At 33.3% G+C, this 18,313-nt stretch overlaps 1 protein-coding gene across 1 annotated transcript in view; it reads right to left on the bottom strand.

Annotated features, from left to right (window-relative positions):
* Nucleotides 1–207: 207 nt before the first annotated feature.
* The window catches only part of LOC114331966 (putative thiamine transporter SLC35F3), a 222,876-nt gene continuing 204,770 nt past the window's right edge, over nt 208–18,313 (bottom strand). The window contains exon 11 of the mRNA XM_050653295.1: nt 208–12,202. Coding sequence (XP_050509252.1) covers nt 12,091–12,202 — 112 coding nt within the window. The 3' untranslated portion in view covers nt 208–12,090. The remainder of the gene's footprint in view (nt 12,203–18,313) is intronic.

The following is an 18,313-nucleotide window of genomic DNA, read 5'->3' as shown; positions in this document are numbered from 1 at the left end:
TGATTCTTCAAACATATGCTGCGATTAATATCTACGGAGCTTGTTAATGGATTTTGATCATAATTTTTTTAATTTGTATGTACTCGTAGTCTTATAGAACACGTTATGTATACATATCCCCACCTAACATTACAAAATGTTAGGGGGAACCACCCTTATCACTCAGCGATATGAAAAATAGATTACGACCGATTCTAAGACCTACCGAATATACATATACATATTAAAAAAATGTCAGGGGTCAACACTCCTTATAACTTATGGGTATGAAAAATAGATTTAAACCTATTCTCAGTCCTATAGGATATACGTGTAAAATTTCATAAATATCGGCCAAGCCGTTTCGGAGTATTATGGTAACTATCACTGTTACAGGAGAATTTTTTGTATATTGAAGTAACTGTGAATTAAATAATAAAAGTGGCTAACTTTGACCGAAATTAACCTAGGCGAAAAGTCTTTTTTCGAAAATTCGTGTAAAAATACCAGCTTTTGAAATCCCAAAGTAGATTTACTCTACAGTCAATATTAACAGAGCTATTCAAATTGTTTATGAGCCAATAATGACTCTACTTTAGTAAAATGTTTTAGGAATGATAAAAATGACTTTTTATAGATTTTTTTAAATGCATTAAAAATATAAGTGTTCTTCTTTCATGCTCCTTCCACGTAATTGCTGTATCCTTATTATTTTCTGAACAATAACATTGCAAAAAAAGCTCTGTTGGATAAACAAATTGAATAGAATTTATACTAATTGACGAATCGTCTTAAAATTTTTTGTGCATCATATATGTACTGGTTGACTCAACTTTTCATGCAATATCAAAGTCTTAAGTGAATTTTCGCAAAAGTTATAGCAAATTTTTATTTTCGAAATTTTAGTTTTATTTTGCAATATACGTAGCAACAAATAATCGGACCAAAATTCAAAAACTGCCATTTTGAACCTTTGCTCATCTGATAAAAGATGAATACTCTAATAAGATATTTACCCTGTTTTTACCTGTAGCGATTTAAACGAAAAACTGCCATTTTTAACGCTTATTTGTTAATAACTAAAATTCTCGTCCGAACTGTGACGGGCATTTTTAAATTTATAATGTATTAGGTATATAGTACCCAAAAAACCGATTTGCAACCTGGCTGCTCAAGTGTCCTGACAATAACCTTATTTTTCTGGACTATAACGATATTATCGTCTTCCGAAGCTACATTTGTTTTCATTTTCTTCAGTGCGTTCCTTATTTCGTTTGCTTATATATCAGGCATCAATTATCATCTTTATGTTGTTCTGAAGCTATTTCCTTGTGGCATTTTTTTTATTAATTATTTATATGGGAAATAAGCCACAATTAAAATGAAAAAAATAATTTTATTAACGTTTCGACGCCCAAATCGGGTGCCGTTGTCAAAATACAAAATATTACTAAAATAAACTAAAGTGTTGTTGCTAAGCAAAAAAAATTCTTCTAATAATTTATTTAATCTCACTCATTTATATTGACATTATGTACCCATAATACCTATTTTCAACTAAACAATGAATTCTATAAACAAAATTTTGGTCTAGCAATGGGCTCTTCTTTATCTCCATTATTGGCTAATATATTTATGGAGGATTTCGAAACTAATATTATTTCTAAACAAAATTTAAAACCCACAGTATGGTGGAGATATGTAGATGATGTGTTTTCAATATGGCCTCATGGATCAGAATTGTTGGATACATTCCTGAATATTATAAACGATCAAGAAGAGACAATAAAATTTACAATGGAAAAGGAATACAATAACAGCCTACCTTTCCTCGATGTTTTGATCTCAAAGAAGGATATTGGATATGAGACTCAAGTGTATAGAAAACCAACACACACCAACAGATATCTCAATTACAAGTCAAATCACAACATCAACGTTAAAAAGGGAATCATTAAATCCTTATATGATAGAGCCAAAATTACTTGTTCTAACGAAAATTCCTTTTTAGCAGAAAAACAATTGTTAACATCTGTTTTATTAAAAAATGATTATCCTTTATCGTCTATAAATAAGGAATTGTCAAGATTGGATCGAATGGAACAGAACAACTTAGAACGGGATCCTACAACATTCACCAGAAATAATACGAGGAAAATATCAATACCATATATAAAAGGACTATCCGAGAAACTTAAAACAATAGGAAATAAATTCAGCATTTCAACAACATTCAAAACAACAAACACATTGAGATCTATTCTATCTAAAACTAAACCTAACAATGATCAAGAAAGAACAAAAAATTGCATTTATAAAATACCTTGTGAATGCGAACAATTTTATTTAGGTGAGACATCAAGACCATTAGACGTTAGAATAAGTGAACATCAATCTTATATTAAAAATAGAGAATTTGAGAGATCTCAAATATGTCAACACGCATGGGATAATGAACATAGAGTTCAGTGGAGAGATTCAAGTATAGTCCTGAAAGAATCAGATAGTAAAAAGAGAAAAATCAAAGAAGCGGCTCTAATTATGCTAAATGAAACCAATTGTGTCGCAAATTCCTCGGTAGAATGCAGTAGGATGTGGTTACCCATACTGAAAGAGGAAGTCAATAGAAAGAAAATACCAAGATTAGTAAGTCAATAATATCGAGCTAGTACATATTTTATATTTTAATATTACTTATATATCTAGTATTATTAATAATATTTATAATTTAAACATGTTACAAGTCAGAATTTGGTATTATTTTTTGAGAGTAAATTAATGTAAGATCAAATACTTACGATGTCGGGATAGTATCACAGGGTTTTTCCTGGTTTTCCCTTGTGATTTACTATGAAGTCTCTAACGCGAGAATTTTACTGTCGTTGCATTTGGTTGTCTTTTTAAAGACATATCACATGCTATAATTTTTTATGACGGATATTCTTGAGTTGGGGTTAATTTCATGTAATCGAATGAACTATCTTTCAGTAAGTCGTCCCAGGAACGCAACTCATAAAATATTGGCAATATCATTTTAAAGTCTTCTACTTTAAAATGTATAATATATATCTGAATTGCCAATATAAATGAGTGAGATTAAATAAATTATTAGAAGAATTTTTTTTGCTTAGCAACAACACTTTAGTTTATTTTAGTAATATTTTGTATTTTGACAACGGCACCCGATTTGGGCGTCGAAACGTTAATAAAATTATTTTTTTTCATTTTAATTGTGGCTTATTTCCCATATAAATAATTAATTATCATCTTTGTTTGACTAATCTTTTTCCTGAGTTTTCTAACTTTTCTGTTAGTTGCTTATAATGGTTTTGTCGACTTTGCATAATTCTGTACAGAAATCTTCTACTATCCTTGGTAATTTATCTCTGTTGGTGATGATAATATTTTCAACTTTATCCTTTAAGCCGCGTTTACACGATGACAATTGGCGAGACAATTGTCATCACGTGGTTGCGGATTGTCGGAGGCCAGTCCAGTTGAACGAGAAGATGTTTATACGGGGCCAACTATTGCCATGGCAGTAGACGTAACACAAATAACACAAACCACGTGTATGTTTTGACTGACACAAGAGAACTAGAAGGAACCGGCAAAAAACAAGACAGCACTACTGGCCAACACCGTTCACACGGCGCCTATTGTCGCGACAATTGAGATTTCGAGTGGTGGGGGGCTCACTGGGCGCAGCTCATTGGCCTCAGTCTACTACCGGAGACAACTGAATTTTGGGCCAATTGTGAGGGCAGTTGGCAAGGCAATTGGCCTGAAGTGTTTAGACGAAGACAATAATTTCATGCCAGTCAGTTGTCTTCTGACAATTGTCTCGCCAAATGTCATCGTGTAAACGCGGCTTTAATTTCATTATTTCTTTTTCTCCTTTTGTTCATTTTCCCTTTATAACATTAAGGCTATTGTTATCTTCAATCGTTTGTCTGGCTTGTTCATTTTTATGCTTTCGGTTGTCTATCATAATGAATTTTTGTATTCTTTTACTTATCTCTAGTGGTGTTTATGGTGTTCTTTACTTCTATTACTTTGCATTTTTCTCCTGTTTTTCATTAATGCTTGTGTTTGGGGACTTATTCTTCCGTGATATGGTTTCTTTTGGCAGTGTATCTTCTAGTTTTTCTATATAGCTTCTATTATAATTTCATTCAGAGCGTTTCTCTTAGGTTTCGATCCTTATTGCTTTCGACAATGCTGTTGATGTGGTCTTCAAATTCAGTTATATTATCAGACTGGGTCCAGGTAGGTGTAGAACCTGGACTGTGTGTATCCTGGACTCTGTCAAGGTAGAAGAAGTGTCCAGCTCTTTTTGATAAAATAAATTTTACCATTATGTGGTCGTTACCTGTTGAAAACACAAACTGTTTAATTGTCAAAAGATTGTAGATATTTCATAATTGATATTTCTTAAATCTTAACGATATGTAAGAATGAAGAATGAAAACGTTTAAATAACTACCAAAAACCTGCTAAAATTCTATAAGAGACTGAACTTCGTCTAATTTTATATTTCATTGAGCGAAAGAGTTCCTACTAAAATATGGGAAAAGTCTTTAGATATTTCTATTGTACTATAAATATTAATATTTCATTGTCTATGACTAGAAAACAAGTAGACAATTTTATTTAGAGATATAAGAGTATTAATAGGGAACATCCATAAACTACGTCGTAAAAAAATTGGATTTTTTAATTTCCTTCCTCCCCTTCGTAGTAAATCGTAGTTTACAGTCGAGCCCCCCTCATGTCGACATTACATATGCAACTCACGACCTTCCTTTTCAGAGATTAAAAAAAATCAATTTTATTTTTGGATTATTTCCTAAAATTACCTATAAATCTTTATTTACAAATTTATTATAACAAGAATAATGAATTCAGATTAATAATCCACTTAAAAATAATTTAATTTAATAAAAAATACGAAGAGTATTTAGAGAAGATTAGAAAGATTTTTTGTTTCTGGAGGAATTAGGATTTCCTCCGATAGTTGCGGTTACAGAGCACTGACTTGAAGTTAATGAGCCTTTTTTTTTTTAAAAATATACCACAATTGCCAGGTATGATCGTCCAAGTTCGGCTCATGGAGGCACCCTGATTCTCTCTAGAAATAATGATTTTTCTCTGGTAACAAATTATGACTTTTTGTTAAGTGAATCCTTCTTTGAGTTTGCCTTAGTTTATAATAAAAATCTTAATCTTTACATTATTTGCATTCATAGATCACCTGATTCTACCGTGGAACTATTTTTTCAGAACCTGCTAAATTTGTTAGATGACCTGCCTCATAAAAGCAGAAAAATTCTATGCGGTGATTTTAACATTAATTATGCTGCTGCTAGTGCTACCCAAGTGTCCCTGGCAAACATATTTGAATCGTATGGTCTCTCAATGCACGTTAATTCTCCTACAAGGATTACAAAAACTACATCTACCATAATCGATTATATTGTCTCAGATTTCTCACCCCTTGATGTCTGCTCTACAGTTATTAATGCGGGACTATCTGATCATGAAGCAGTATATACGAAGTTTAATATCTTCAGCAATCCCTCCTCAAAAACCCGACGTTAAGGTAGGATTTTTTCCGCCCAGAATTTTCGTAAATTCCAAAATTTATGCTTAACTTCTGAGTGGCAATTTCCTTCTATAGACGTGGACTATAATTTCAGTGCTTTTCTAGATAAGCTTCTCCACATCTTCAATAAGGCATTTCCTTTAATTCCTATTAAGCCAAAACATCGGAAACCTTGGGTTACGAAAGGTATTCGCATATCAGCTAAGAATATGCGTTCACTACTATACATCAAGAAATTTACTACCAATGTTGCTGTCACTGAATGTATCATGAAGTACAGGACAACATATCTAAAACTTGTCAGGTCAGCTAAAAAAGCCTATTATCAAAATCGTCTGGGAAGCTCTAAAATTGTTGCAAAAGAAACTTGGTCTATAATAAACGATCTTCGAAATAAAACTCACACAGCTCAATCATTTTCCCTTCCAAATCCTGAAAGTCTAAACGACTACTTCGTTAATGTGAGTAAATATATAACATCAACAATTTTGCCGCAACAAGATCCCGTTTCCTATCTTCCTAATTCAAGACAGGTCTCGAATTCATTCTTTTTACGACCAGTCGATAACTCTGAACTGATCCAAACAATCAATAGTATCAAAAGCAAATCATCCTGTGGTACTGATGGACTATCTATAAAAATTTTCTCTAATCACACAGAAAATGTGTTGGAAATCCTCCTCTCACTAATTAATGATTCCTTCGAAATAGGTAAATTTCCAGAGTACCTAAAGACAGCCATTATTATTCCTCTTCATAAGGGTGGCGAAAAATCTGATGCCTGCAACTATAGACCTATTGCCTTACTACCGGTACTCTCCAAAATTATTGAGAGACTCATTAAAACTCGACTTATGTCCTTTATCGTTGATAACAACATTTTATCACAAAATCAGTTCGGCTTTTTAACAAATAAATGTACCACTGATGCCATGTTTTCTGTACTACATGAGGTTTACCAAGCACTAAACAATAATCTTTATACTGCCACTGTTTTCTGCGACTATGCCAAAGCTTTTGATTGTGTAAATCACGACATCTTGATTACAAAACTAAATTTCTATGGAATTCGAGGTATTTCTTTGAATTGGTTCCAATCCTACTTGAATAATCGGAAACAACTAGTTAGAGCAAATGACACTGACTCTAGTCTCAAAAACATCGTATGTGGAGTACCACAAGGTTCAGTATTGGGTCCTATACTGTTCCTTATCTTTACAAATGACATCACTAATTTAAAAATCAATGGGAAAATTGTTCTTTTTGCTGATGATACCAGTATCACTTGGAGCAACTCAACTATTGCATCTCTTCATGAAACTATAACTTCGGATCTACTGACGATAAAGAACTGGTCTGACTCTAATTTACTCTCTTTTAACGTAAATAAAACAGTAGCATTATCCTATAAAGGAGCTCTTCAACCTTTGCCTCTTAATAACAGCCAGATCAGTACCGTTGATTCTGTAAGATTTCTTGGTATTTTTTTAGACAGCAACCTCAAATGGTCCCTACATATCGATTCATTAAGTAAGAAACTCGCCTCAGCTTGCTATGCAATACGATCTGTCTCAAGGGAACTCAATTTAGCATCTTCTAAAATAACATATTTTTCGTTGTTCGAGTCTCATCTTCGATATGGTCTTCCTTTTTTTCTAGTACAGCAGCTCAATTTGATGTCATTTTTAGAATGCAAAAAAGAGCAATAAGGTATTTGTTTGGCCTCAGAAGATCTACACATTGCAGAAGTTACTTCAGAGATCACGAAATTTTAACACTTCCATCTTTATATATTCTAGAAACGGTTTGTTTAATTCGTAAACACCTTCATGTCTTTCCATCAAGGCCCAATCATCTTTACTCCACCAGAAATTCAATCTTTGATATTTATTTACCGATTCCATCCACTGAGTTAGTAAAGAAATCTATATTATATCTATAAAAGACCGTATTATTCAATAGAAGAATTTCTTAATGAATAACTAAGAAAATTGGGTTCCATACGCAGTAGCATAAACTTGTCAGTTCCTTATGTTGTACCTATTTTATTTTTTTTGTTGTATGTTCAATTTGCAATTTATATATATTTTGCAATAAATTGTTTTTGTCTTGGCTTTTATATCTTATACTGTACATTATTGACGATTTATCTAATTTTAGTAAATTGTAGTTGTTATTTGTTATTTATATTATGTTTTTCTTTTGACTGTATGTAAGCTTTGTCCATAAAATTGTAAAAATTTTCAGTGACAATAAAGCATATTTCTATTCTATTCTATTTTATTCTATTCTAAGAACATGTACTTAATAATATACATAGCATACATAATTAATTTTAAAAGCCTTCTTCTTTTCCCAACATTCGCTGACGTCATTAATAGTATTATTTTGTTGTTCTTCTTTATTTTCTACGGGGAAAGTTAATTCAGGATTTAATATTTTCTACGTCGACCGATTCTAAATGTTCAGATTCATCAGAATCTTTCAAAAGGCATAAAGATTCAGACTCTCTATATTTAGCAATTTTTGTTGTGGACGAACTCAAAACAAAACATATTATTTTGTTTTTTTCTACAGCTTTTTTGGTGGAAAATTATATACCAAATTTTACATAAATATACATGTTGGTCCAGTTGGGATTGAACTGAAGGACAGTAACCATCGTAAGGATATGATTATCTGATACTTTGAATAATGCTGCCCTCTAGTAGAAGTAAGTAAAAAAATATATTTATAGGGATAATAGCGACAAATTATTGAAATACACCAAACAATGTCGAATGCACACTAATGCCCCCCATTCTCCTGCCGTATACCATCGTAATCGTAATAAGCCAAGTCGCCCGCCCTCTTCTCTACGACGTGGTTTATGGAAGCAATTCAGCGTTTGCGTACGTTTACAATTTTAAAAAAATGTTTAAAATTTTTTCTCAAACCTATGCTAGATATTTTCTATTTTATTTGTAGTAGGTATACGTTTTATGGTACAATATTCATAGGAAAATGCAAGGTTTTGGTATTATGTATTAATATTTTTTATTCAAATAAAAATTTCTAATTAAAAGAAACACCAAATCGGGCACTACTTTAAAAACATGATAAATTTGAAACATTTGGAAGAGGAGTTCAATTAATGTTTTTGGAAAATTATTAAAGCTCAACAGACATTGAAGGCCTAGGGCTAAACTCCAACTAATCTAATACTCAAAATATTACAAAACTTGTATTAAGTGGCGTGGCTACTTGTCCAATCATGCTCCTTGCCTACTAAATTGATTGTAGGGGAGCCCAAGCGGGGATTTTTGCAGTTACTCGAGCGCGTCAGAATATCATATGGGAAGAAACCTGGTACCCTGCAGATGTACCTCTACCATATATTGGATCTTAACACAGGGAAGTTCGTTAAGAGGGGCCCGAAAAAAAAATCTATCCTTAAAAATACTCTAAATTGTCAGATTAAGATAAGGTAAGTTAGGTACATGCAAAGGAGTGTACATTTAAAAAATCTGACGATTTGAGCTGGGCGTAATGAAATGTGCGAGTCAAAAAGTTTCACAAAAAAAGCGAATATTTCGCGAAATCAACGTCAGATCGAAAAGCTAAAAAATACGTCTTCAATATTTTTCAAAAATCTATCAAATGGTGCTAAACAGGACCCCACGGAGAGGGGTGTAAATTTAGAATTTTAAATACAAATCCAGCGATATTTCGCAAAATGAACATCCGATCGAAAAACTGTAAAATACACTTTCAAAATGTTTTTGAAAAATCTATCGAATGGTACTAAACACCACCCCACACGGAGGTGGGTTACTTTATAATCTTAAATGGGACGCCCAAATTTTTAATGCAGATTTGGATTCTTTACGTAAAAATAAGCAACTTTTATTCGAGACATTTTTTCGAATTATGGATAGATGGCGCTATAGTCGAAAAAAACGATTGTTGGAAATGGAAAATTAAATTAAAAAATGGAAAGTCCCCACTAAAATTGAAAATTTTACTTAACTTTTTTTTGTTTTAGGACCTAATAATCACAACCCAATAGGTCCCCATAACGCTCGAGTGAATGCAAATTTAGCATACTTTGCTCCCCTACCGTGACGAACTATTCTCCTCCATTCATCCCGTTTGTTGCTTTTTCTTCCCAACCCTTTTTTGAGATCTTCCTGTACGCTGTCAAACCATCTTTATTCTTTTTTTTTCTTTTTGTGATTGGGCCCCGTTTTAGAGCCAGCTTTGGCAACCTCTTCCTTTCCATTCTCATCAATCGCTCCATCATACTCATTATTTGTGCCTTTATGAAGCGACTGATGCTCGGTTTGTTATATAGTTCCTCTAGATCCCTATAGTTGCTCTAGTTCCTCTAGCTTCCTTTCCCATATTTTTCAATTTTTCCGCATTTGCTTTTTTTATTGTCCATACTTCGCTACCGTACGTCACTATGGTCCTTATTACCGTTGTATAATATCCTTAATTTTGTTTTTCTCGATCCATATTTGGATTTCATCAGTGGTATCTTTGCCACTCTGGCATTCAGTTCCCATTGTTCCTCACATTTCTCTTCTATATTATCCCCCAGATATGTAAAATGGACAACTCTATCGAAATTATATTCACTTGATGGATTTTATTTGAAAGTAAACTTCACTAAAAGTAAACTGTTCTTCTTCTTTTTGCTCTGTATTTTTGAGGATCATGTACTTTGAGTATTCCTGATTTATTTCTAGGTCAAAATATTTTGCATCCTTTTTTATTCTTTATAATATTTCTTAATTCTTTTCTTGTTTTCATTTCAAGAGTGAGATCATCAGCGAAGGTTAGACATTGATGTTCATTGTTAAAGATGGATCCGATCGTTTAACTCAGGCCATCACCATTCTCAGGTCATCCCTATGCGGGATCGGCTTCCCTAATTGCATTTCTCCACACAATTCTATCTTGGGTCATATCCATGTTAATCCCTTTTACCAACATGCCCTGCCTTATCGTCTCCCCCAGGTCTTCTTTGGTCTTCCTCTCCTACTCCTTCCAGGACTCTGTACTTCAGCTATTCTTCATATTGGGTGATTGACGTCTCGACGTTGAACATGACCAAACCATCTTAACCTATGCTCTCTCATTTTGGCATCAATTGGTGCCACACATAGACTTTGTCACTCCACTCATCCATCTAAGAATTCTCATTTCCGCCACATGCATTCGTTGTTCCTCTTTCTTTTTCACTGCCCAATATTCAGTTCCGTACATCATAGCCGGTCTTATAGCTGTTTTATAGAATTTTCCCTTCAGCTTCATTGGAATTTTTCTGTCACACAATACACCACTCGCTTCTTTCCACTTCATCCATACAGCCCTAGTTCTACTGCATGCATCTCCATCTATTTCTCCATTACTCTGTAATACCGATCCTAGGTACTTAAAACTATTGCTTTTCACAATCATTTCACCATCCAAAGATACCATTTTATTTGTAGTAACTCCATCTTTAAATGAACATTCCAAATACTCTGTTTTTGTCCTACTAAGTTTTAAATCTTTTTCCTCCAGAGCTTGTCTCCACTGTTCCAGTTTTTGTTCTAAGTCTCTTTCACTATTTCCTATTAACACTACATCATCAGCATACATTTAGCACCATGGAATGCAACCCTGTAGTTGCATAGTAGAGCCTTGGTGCAATCCTACTTTCATTTGAAATTTATCAGTCTCTCCCACACCTGTCCTAACACTAGTCGTTACTCCCTTATACATATCTCTCACAATCTTTACATATTCGCCAGGGACTCCTTTCTTATTGAGTGCCCACCACAGAATCTCTCGAGGAACTCTATCATATGCTTTCTCAAGATCAATGAATACCATATGAGCGTTGGTCTCTTTATTCCTGTGTTTTTCGATCAGTTGCCTTACAATGAAAATTGCATCTGTTGTTGATCTGCCCTGCATAAAGACAAATTGATTATCGGATATTTCGGTTTCTTCACTTATCCGTCTATCAATTACTCTTTCCCATATTGTCATGGTGTGGCTAAGTATTATATCTAAGACTCCATACGAAGAATTACTCATCTGCTAGTAGGAGATCCTGGTGGACACGCCTAGACAGAACATGTCGATAAAGGGGTTGATATTGATATGACCATGACCTAAGATAGAAACTTACGAAGAAATGTAATTATGGAAGCTGAACCTACATAGAGGTCAAGACAAAGAGAATGATGATGATATAGTAAATCAAAGTCTAAAATGTAGGTGTTATAATATGTGTTGATCTGTTAACAATTTGTACCAAATTGAAACTATTAAGTAATCTATCATTATTATATCTGTTATCATCTAGTTTGAAGAACACTTGCACCTCCTGTGAACCATATACCATATCCAAAAAATAGTCTGCTAAAAATAATCTTCATTGTCTACACCAACGATAGATATTATTCAATCTATTCTCAAAATGGCGACACGTAGGTATCGCCATACTGAAAAACATCCGAAGATTGACTAGGTCACCGTACGCGTCCTGACGGCGATCTAAGATGAGACCTGATGTATCCTGTCCTGTAGTCCACCACGTGGTTACGGGGTCCATTTGACCCATGCCGGCTTCGTCTGCTCCATCTACACAAACAAAAACGGAATTTTAAAACAAAAATCTGGCTTGGATTTGTGAGATATACGTCTAATGTGCCGACCACACTCTTACCTAGGTGTTTCTATGGATAAGGCGAAAGTAGTATCCACAATATCGTTAAGATATTGGTTTTTATATGTGTTGTGTGTTCATTGAAACACATAACATGGAAAAACTGTAGTCTTTAACCATAGACGTATATATTAACATAGATTGTGCATACCCGTCGCGTATGCTGACGACAAGATCTCTTGCGGTTGTTTGATCTGTCTCCCTCTAACGCAGTGAAACTCCTTACTCTCTCTCATCCCCACCAAAAAGAGACACTGCTAACATACTTGGTGTAAGAGAGAGGCACGACGAACAACGAAAAAAAAAAGATGGTGTCGTCACTTTACTCTGCAGACTGCCTAGTCTATCTATAATACGCCTATGCTTTGAACGTCTATTGAAAGTGAGGGAGACTCATCGAGAATTGATAAGGTATAACCTACAAATAAGGTGCAAGATCTCGTTCAACCTCGTCTATATTTGGCAAGAGTGTGCATACGGCATATAAATTTTGAGCTTTGCTATTAGTTGTTTTAAAAATAGTTAGCGTCTTATTTTAATATCCTTTTGTAAACTGTTTTTTAAAAGAGTTGTTTTTGGGGTATATAACTTTAAGTTTGAATGACTTTTTTTGGTGGTAGACATATTGGCAGCTGTCGAGTGATTTACGTTTAGCTTGGCTTGCTACTTTAACACGAATAGACTGAAAAATTAAATAGGAAGTATAGACACCAACTCTACACGAAATTGTTGGAATATCTAAAGAAGTCATGGAATCATCTATCTAAAGATGAATAACAAATAGCAGAAGAATTCATCAACAACGAAAGTGATACCTTCTTCAGAGTAAAAAGCAAGAACAGAGACGTCTCCCATTTGCAAGTCAACATGAAACTTTTGCCATTATTGAAGAGAGGTGGAAAGAGAATGTTATCTAAGAGTGGAGTACCTAGCTCCTGATCTTCTCCAGCGGTATTGGTAACCAATAAATCAAGAAAGATGGCGCAATAAGATTTTTTGTTGACTAAAGAAGATTTAATAGCGTTATCAAGAAAGAGAGCTACCCACTTCCCCGAATTGACAATACCCTTGGGTATTGGGCTCTACCAAATCAAAGTAATGCAATTGTACTTACTTACTTCCAATGAAGCTAATACTTACTTAAATACCAAAAAGTGCGAGTTTTTGCAATAAAGCAAGAAAAAGTTAGTTTCCTTGGACATTATTTTCATCCTCAGGAATTGCAGCAGACTCGGGAAAAATAAAAGCAATCCAAGAATGGCTCACACAAAGAAACAAACACGATGTCCAAAGCTTCCTTGGACTTTACAGTTACTACCGTCGCTTCATGAAAGATTTTGAAAATATTGCCAAACTTATCCATAACCTGACCTGAGAGGAAGCTGTCATTTGACTGGATATTAGACTAACAGCTTGCCTTCACCACACTTAACCATAAATTGACAACGGTTCAATCCTGGCATATTCTAAAGAATATGGCCTTTTCGTGCTTGATACTGACGCTTCTCAAATGGCATCGGAGCGGTGCTTTACCAAGTATAGTAGTGTGAAGAACACGTTATAGAATACTTCAGAAAAACTCTGAGAAAAGCAGAAAAAACTAGTGTGTCATCAGGAAGGAGTTATTTGCAATTGTCAAATCAGTAGAGCACTACCATTTTTGTTCCTCTACGGCAGAATATTCTTGATAAGAACTATTTATGTGACTTGTGTGCATTCAAGAAGGTACCCAAAACCAGACCTTAAAACTCTAAACAATAGATCACCGGGACTCCATGGAAACGAGTTACTGGGACCACTCCCTCAGGAGATAAATATTTGATGGTCTATTTTTGTAAATAGCCAGAAGTGGTTGCACTACTTAACCAAGAAGAAATCACAATTGGTGAGGCCCTGCTTAAGAATGTTGCGTACACTTACCTATATTTCATTGCGGCCAGGTGTGCAACTTCGAACAAGAACAAGAAGTGTCTACAGATTTTATTTTGTAAAATTTTGAGGACTATTTTCAAAACAAACAAAAATAGAAATAACATTATGGGAAAGAGGTGGCCCATTAGGTTTATTCATTTGTTTTCATCACTTTAGGATTTAGGATTTGTACATTTTTATAGAATAAAAATATTGTTTTTAACTAGTTTTCATGTAAAATGCCTTTTTGGAAGATTTTAAATAGTTGGGGTCTTAAAAATTTATCAAGCAAAGCTCAAAATTTTCACTAGAAAAAGTTCTCTATAAATGAAAACGTCAAAGTGAAATCTAGTGCACAATATACATAAAAAGATCTAAAATTGCATTTTGTGTTTTACTTTTTTTGTCACAATACGGACCATACCCTGTATTATCGTATAGCTTGTCGTACGTTGCATTTGGGTAGTAGTGGCCGGTCAAGAAACTACCATGTCTCATTTTCCTTCCATAAAATTTCCTAGTAATAAAATTTATCAATATTTTGTTCTATATCTAAGCGGGGGATTTTTTGAAAGAAGTTTTAAGAACATGTTTTTTAACAGCAAGAAGATATCGTATTCACGAATTATAGCACTCATACAAAGTTTATAGGTTTCAGTTTTAGTATATATAGGAGAATACAAGAAACGCTATAAGACCACACCTACTTTGATTAGATATATAAAGGTAAAACCTGGGGAATAACAAAAAAATATAATTTTAGTATTCAAGGTAGCAAAATTGAAATTTTCAGAAGAAATAGTGAAAGGCATTAAAATACTTTATAGAAAGAGACATGAATAGATTCCTGCATGAATCTTTTATGGTTTTAAATTCGTTCGAATATTTACTGCCTCTTACCTTGTTGTTATATAGATTTCTTACGGTTTCCATTAACCTATGAATAATCCCGATTTCCTTTATCGATATCCATAGTTGTTTTTTGGGAAATGTGTCATATGCCTTTGTAAATCGAAGAATGCCATCTGCATTGGTCTGTTTTTGCCATTCTGTTTTTAATTAATTGTTAGAGTGGTTCTCTGTGAGTCGTTCTTTATAATATTTTTCCCATCGTTCTTTTGATAAGTATGTAGTATATTTGGACTTTTTCGTTGGTATTTTCCTTAATGATTTGAATTTTTTCCAGTATTCAGATTTCCTTGTTCTTCCTGTGTATTGTTCAATTTGTGCACATATTCCTTAACATTCTCCATTCCTCAATTTGTCCTCATTTGTTTTACTTCTCTATTTTTCTCTTTGTACATGTCTTATGGGGATTGTGTCTTCATACTTCTTACATATACAATTTTCTTTAAGTCAATTCATTTTTTGGTTTCTTTATATATGTTAACTTTTTGTAGGATATTTATTTCCTCGAGTTCTCCCAAAGCTAAAGTGGTTCCTCTTTTATATTAGGTTTTATGTGCTCGTTTGACATTTCTGAAACCGAATTCCCAAAATTTCTGGTCAAGTATCCTCTGGTAGAGGTCTTTTATAGGTTCGTCTTGCAGTAAATGTATAGTGAACTTAATTTTTTCTTCTTTCCCTTCGTTTTCTACTTGGCGTTCCTCCTTCCTTCTAGTTTGTTTGTTAAACATGTCTACTTCTAGGTCCCGGGCATTTCCGGCTCTTTATTATTTTTAATGCGTATACTAGGTCTTCCTTTGTAATATCTGGACCAATTTCTTCTCCAGTAAGAACTAAGTTCTATGTGTTTCAGGTCCCCCTCTCATCATCGAATAGTTCGTCGATGTATTCTGCCAAGAGGTGTATATTCTCATCTTTCTATGTTATAATAATCCCGTGTCTATCCAGAAGTAAACCAGTGAGATTTTATTTTCTTAGTCCTGACATTTCTTTAGCTTTTTTGTGTAGATTACATAAATCGGATCTTTTTGAAGGTCTTCAATCTCTTTGCATGTCTCTTCGAATTCTTTTTCTTCTGGCCGCTTCGCTTCTTTTAGCTCTCTGATCTGTGACGAAGAAAAATAATTCTCATTTGTAGAGATAAAACAACGGGACCAAAACAAAATATCAGTTTAGAAAAATTAGACACCTTTTATAAGGCACGAAGAAACTTGATTATACGGCAGTCAATGAGGGTATTTAGCTCCGAATTCCATCCTACTACATCGATTTACTTGATATTTTCACAGTAAGTAGGGAATAGCTCAAGAAACAAAGTCTACCCCATCTTGGGGGTGGTTCTCACCCCATCTCAGCGGTGACATTTTTTTTGGATAAAATAGCCATGGAAGAGGCTAGAGAATTTAATTCTAAGCAAAAACTGTTTCATAATTATTTTTTGAAAACTCAATACTTTTTGAGTTATTCGTGGTTGAAAATTGGCCATTTTCATTGAAAAATGATACCCTTTCGGACGGATTTTTGCGAATAACTTAAAAACTATGCATCTAAAAAAAACTATATAAAATATTTTTGTAACTTAAAAAAAAAACAAAGAGATTCATTCCTTCATAAATCTTCTAGTTATAATACAAAATGGGGTATGGTAGGTGAGAAGAGTTTGTTTTTGGTGCATGCTGAAATCGGTGTATTAAACTTGAAATAACAGAGAAACGGTTGATTTTCGGTGTACAATGGTACTAATAACTTTGGTAGTGCTTGAAAATGCCTTTAAAATGAGTAGTATTAAATGTCGATTACATTCAAACTAAACGAGATATGCTGCAAAAAAATTGTTGACTAATGTATTTTAAGAAGAAATGAGAAGTATATTGAACCCCTCATCGATCAGAATTTAAATACATGGTTTTCCTTCTAAAATATTTTTGAAGTTATACTTCTTTACCGGCGATAGAGAGTAAATTTTTATATGGGAAAACCTAGCGACCGGGCGCATGCGCATTATAACTTTGTTCTGATTGGATGTTCAAATGACATGTCAAAAATTATTCAATATGGCGGCTGTGGCACAGCTGTAGTTAGATTATTTATGGTAGTTACGTTTTAAAATTTGTGTGAAAAGAAACAACAAACAAAAGTTAGTTAATAGTTATACTGCCTTTTTAAATAGTTTTCATATACCTATATTTTTGGACTTTTGGACAAGGAAAACTCATTCTAATTTGGTAAGTAGTTTTTATTATAATCATATTGTAATTATACATTTGGATTAGGTTGAAATACATACATTTATTTTCTCAAGAATGCGGATTTTAGAGAGAAATCCCAAATTAGGTTCGATTTTTATTTTTAAATTATGATTTTTTGGCGTAGATTTATTTATCTAGTATGTATGTAATGCTTTGATTTACATACTTAATTTGATTACCAAGAAAAGTTCTACCCATCTTCATCTAATATATTGTTTTCTTACTGTTTTGTTATATTTTTATATTTTCTTCCACAAAATTTAAACTAAATTTAATTTTCAAAACAACTGTCAAACAGTAAAACGTTTAGTTACCGTATTTTTCCATATGATAAATATTGTGGGATTGGACGAGTGAGTCTACGCTTCGATTACGAGTCAAAGCGGTACGAAATTCAAGGGTTCAATTCCCGATGCAAGTTTTATTTTTTTATTTTTTTATGCATGTTATGATTGTAAGTATATTTGTTATATAATTTTTTTTTCAGAAAATGCGTATTTAAAATTTTTGCCAACAATTATTATCGTTCAGAAATCATTTTTTCTTTGTGGCATTTTTCAATGTGTTTGTGTGCGTTTTTTTCTTTTATTTTTTAAAATTTTTGGTATTGTCTTAAAAATCACATAATATGTAGTAGAAGTATAACTTCTTACGTGCGTACAAAGTACACACACACATTCTTGTTTATTATAGTGTTATTTCTATGTTCAAAAAGTTGGACTGGTTTAAAATGAAGGATTTTTGAAAAAAGTAAGATCAAATTATAGAGCGCATTTTTAAATTTTCTTAAAAATCTTCCTTTTTAAACGCTTTTATTTAGTTCAATAGTTTGCGTCAAATTTTTAGACGTTAATTTAACTGCCTTTTCTCCAATGCAAATTAATGAAAATTTGCAGACATATGCATTCGAGGGAACATTTCACGAATAGTCAATAAAAAAATTGTTTTTATGTTTGTTAA

This window comes from Diabrotica virgifera, chromosome 6, assembly GCF_917563875.1.
Source record: "Diabrotica virgifera virgifera chromosome 6, PGI_DIABVI_V3a".
In the NCBI taxonomy this organism is placed as follows: domain Eukaryota; kingdom Metazoa; phylum Arthropoda; class Insecta; order Coleoptera; family Chrysomelidae; genus Diabrotica; species Diabrotica virgifera.
The sequence above is the reverse complement of the archived record's forward strand: the minus strand, read 5'-3'. Positions and strand labels throughout refer to the sequence as shown.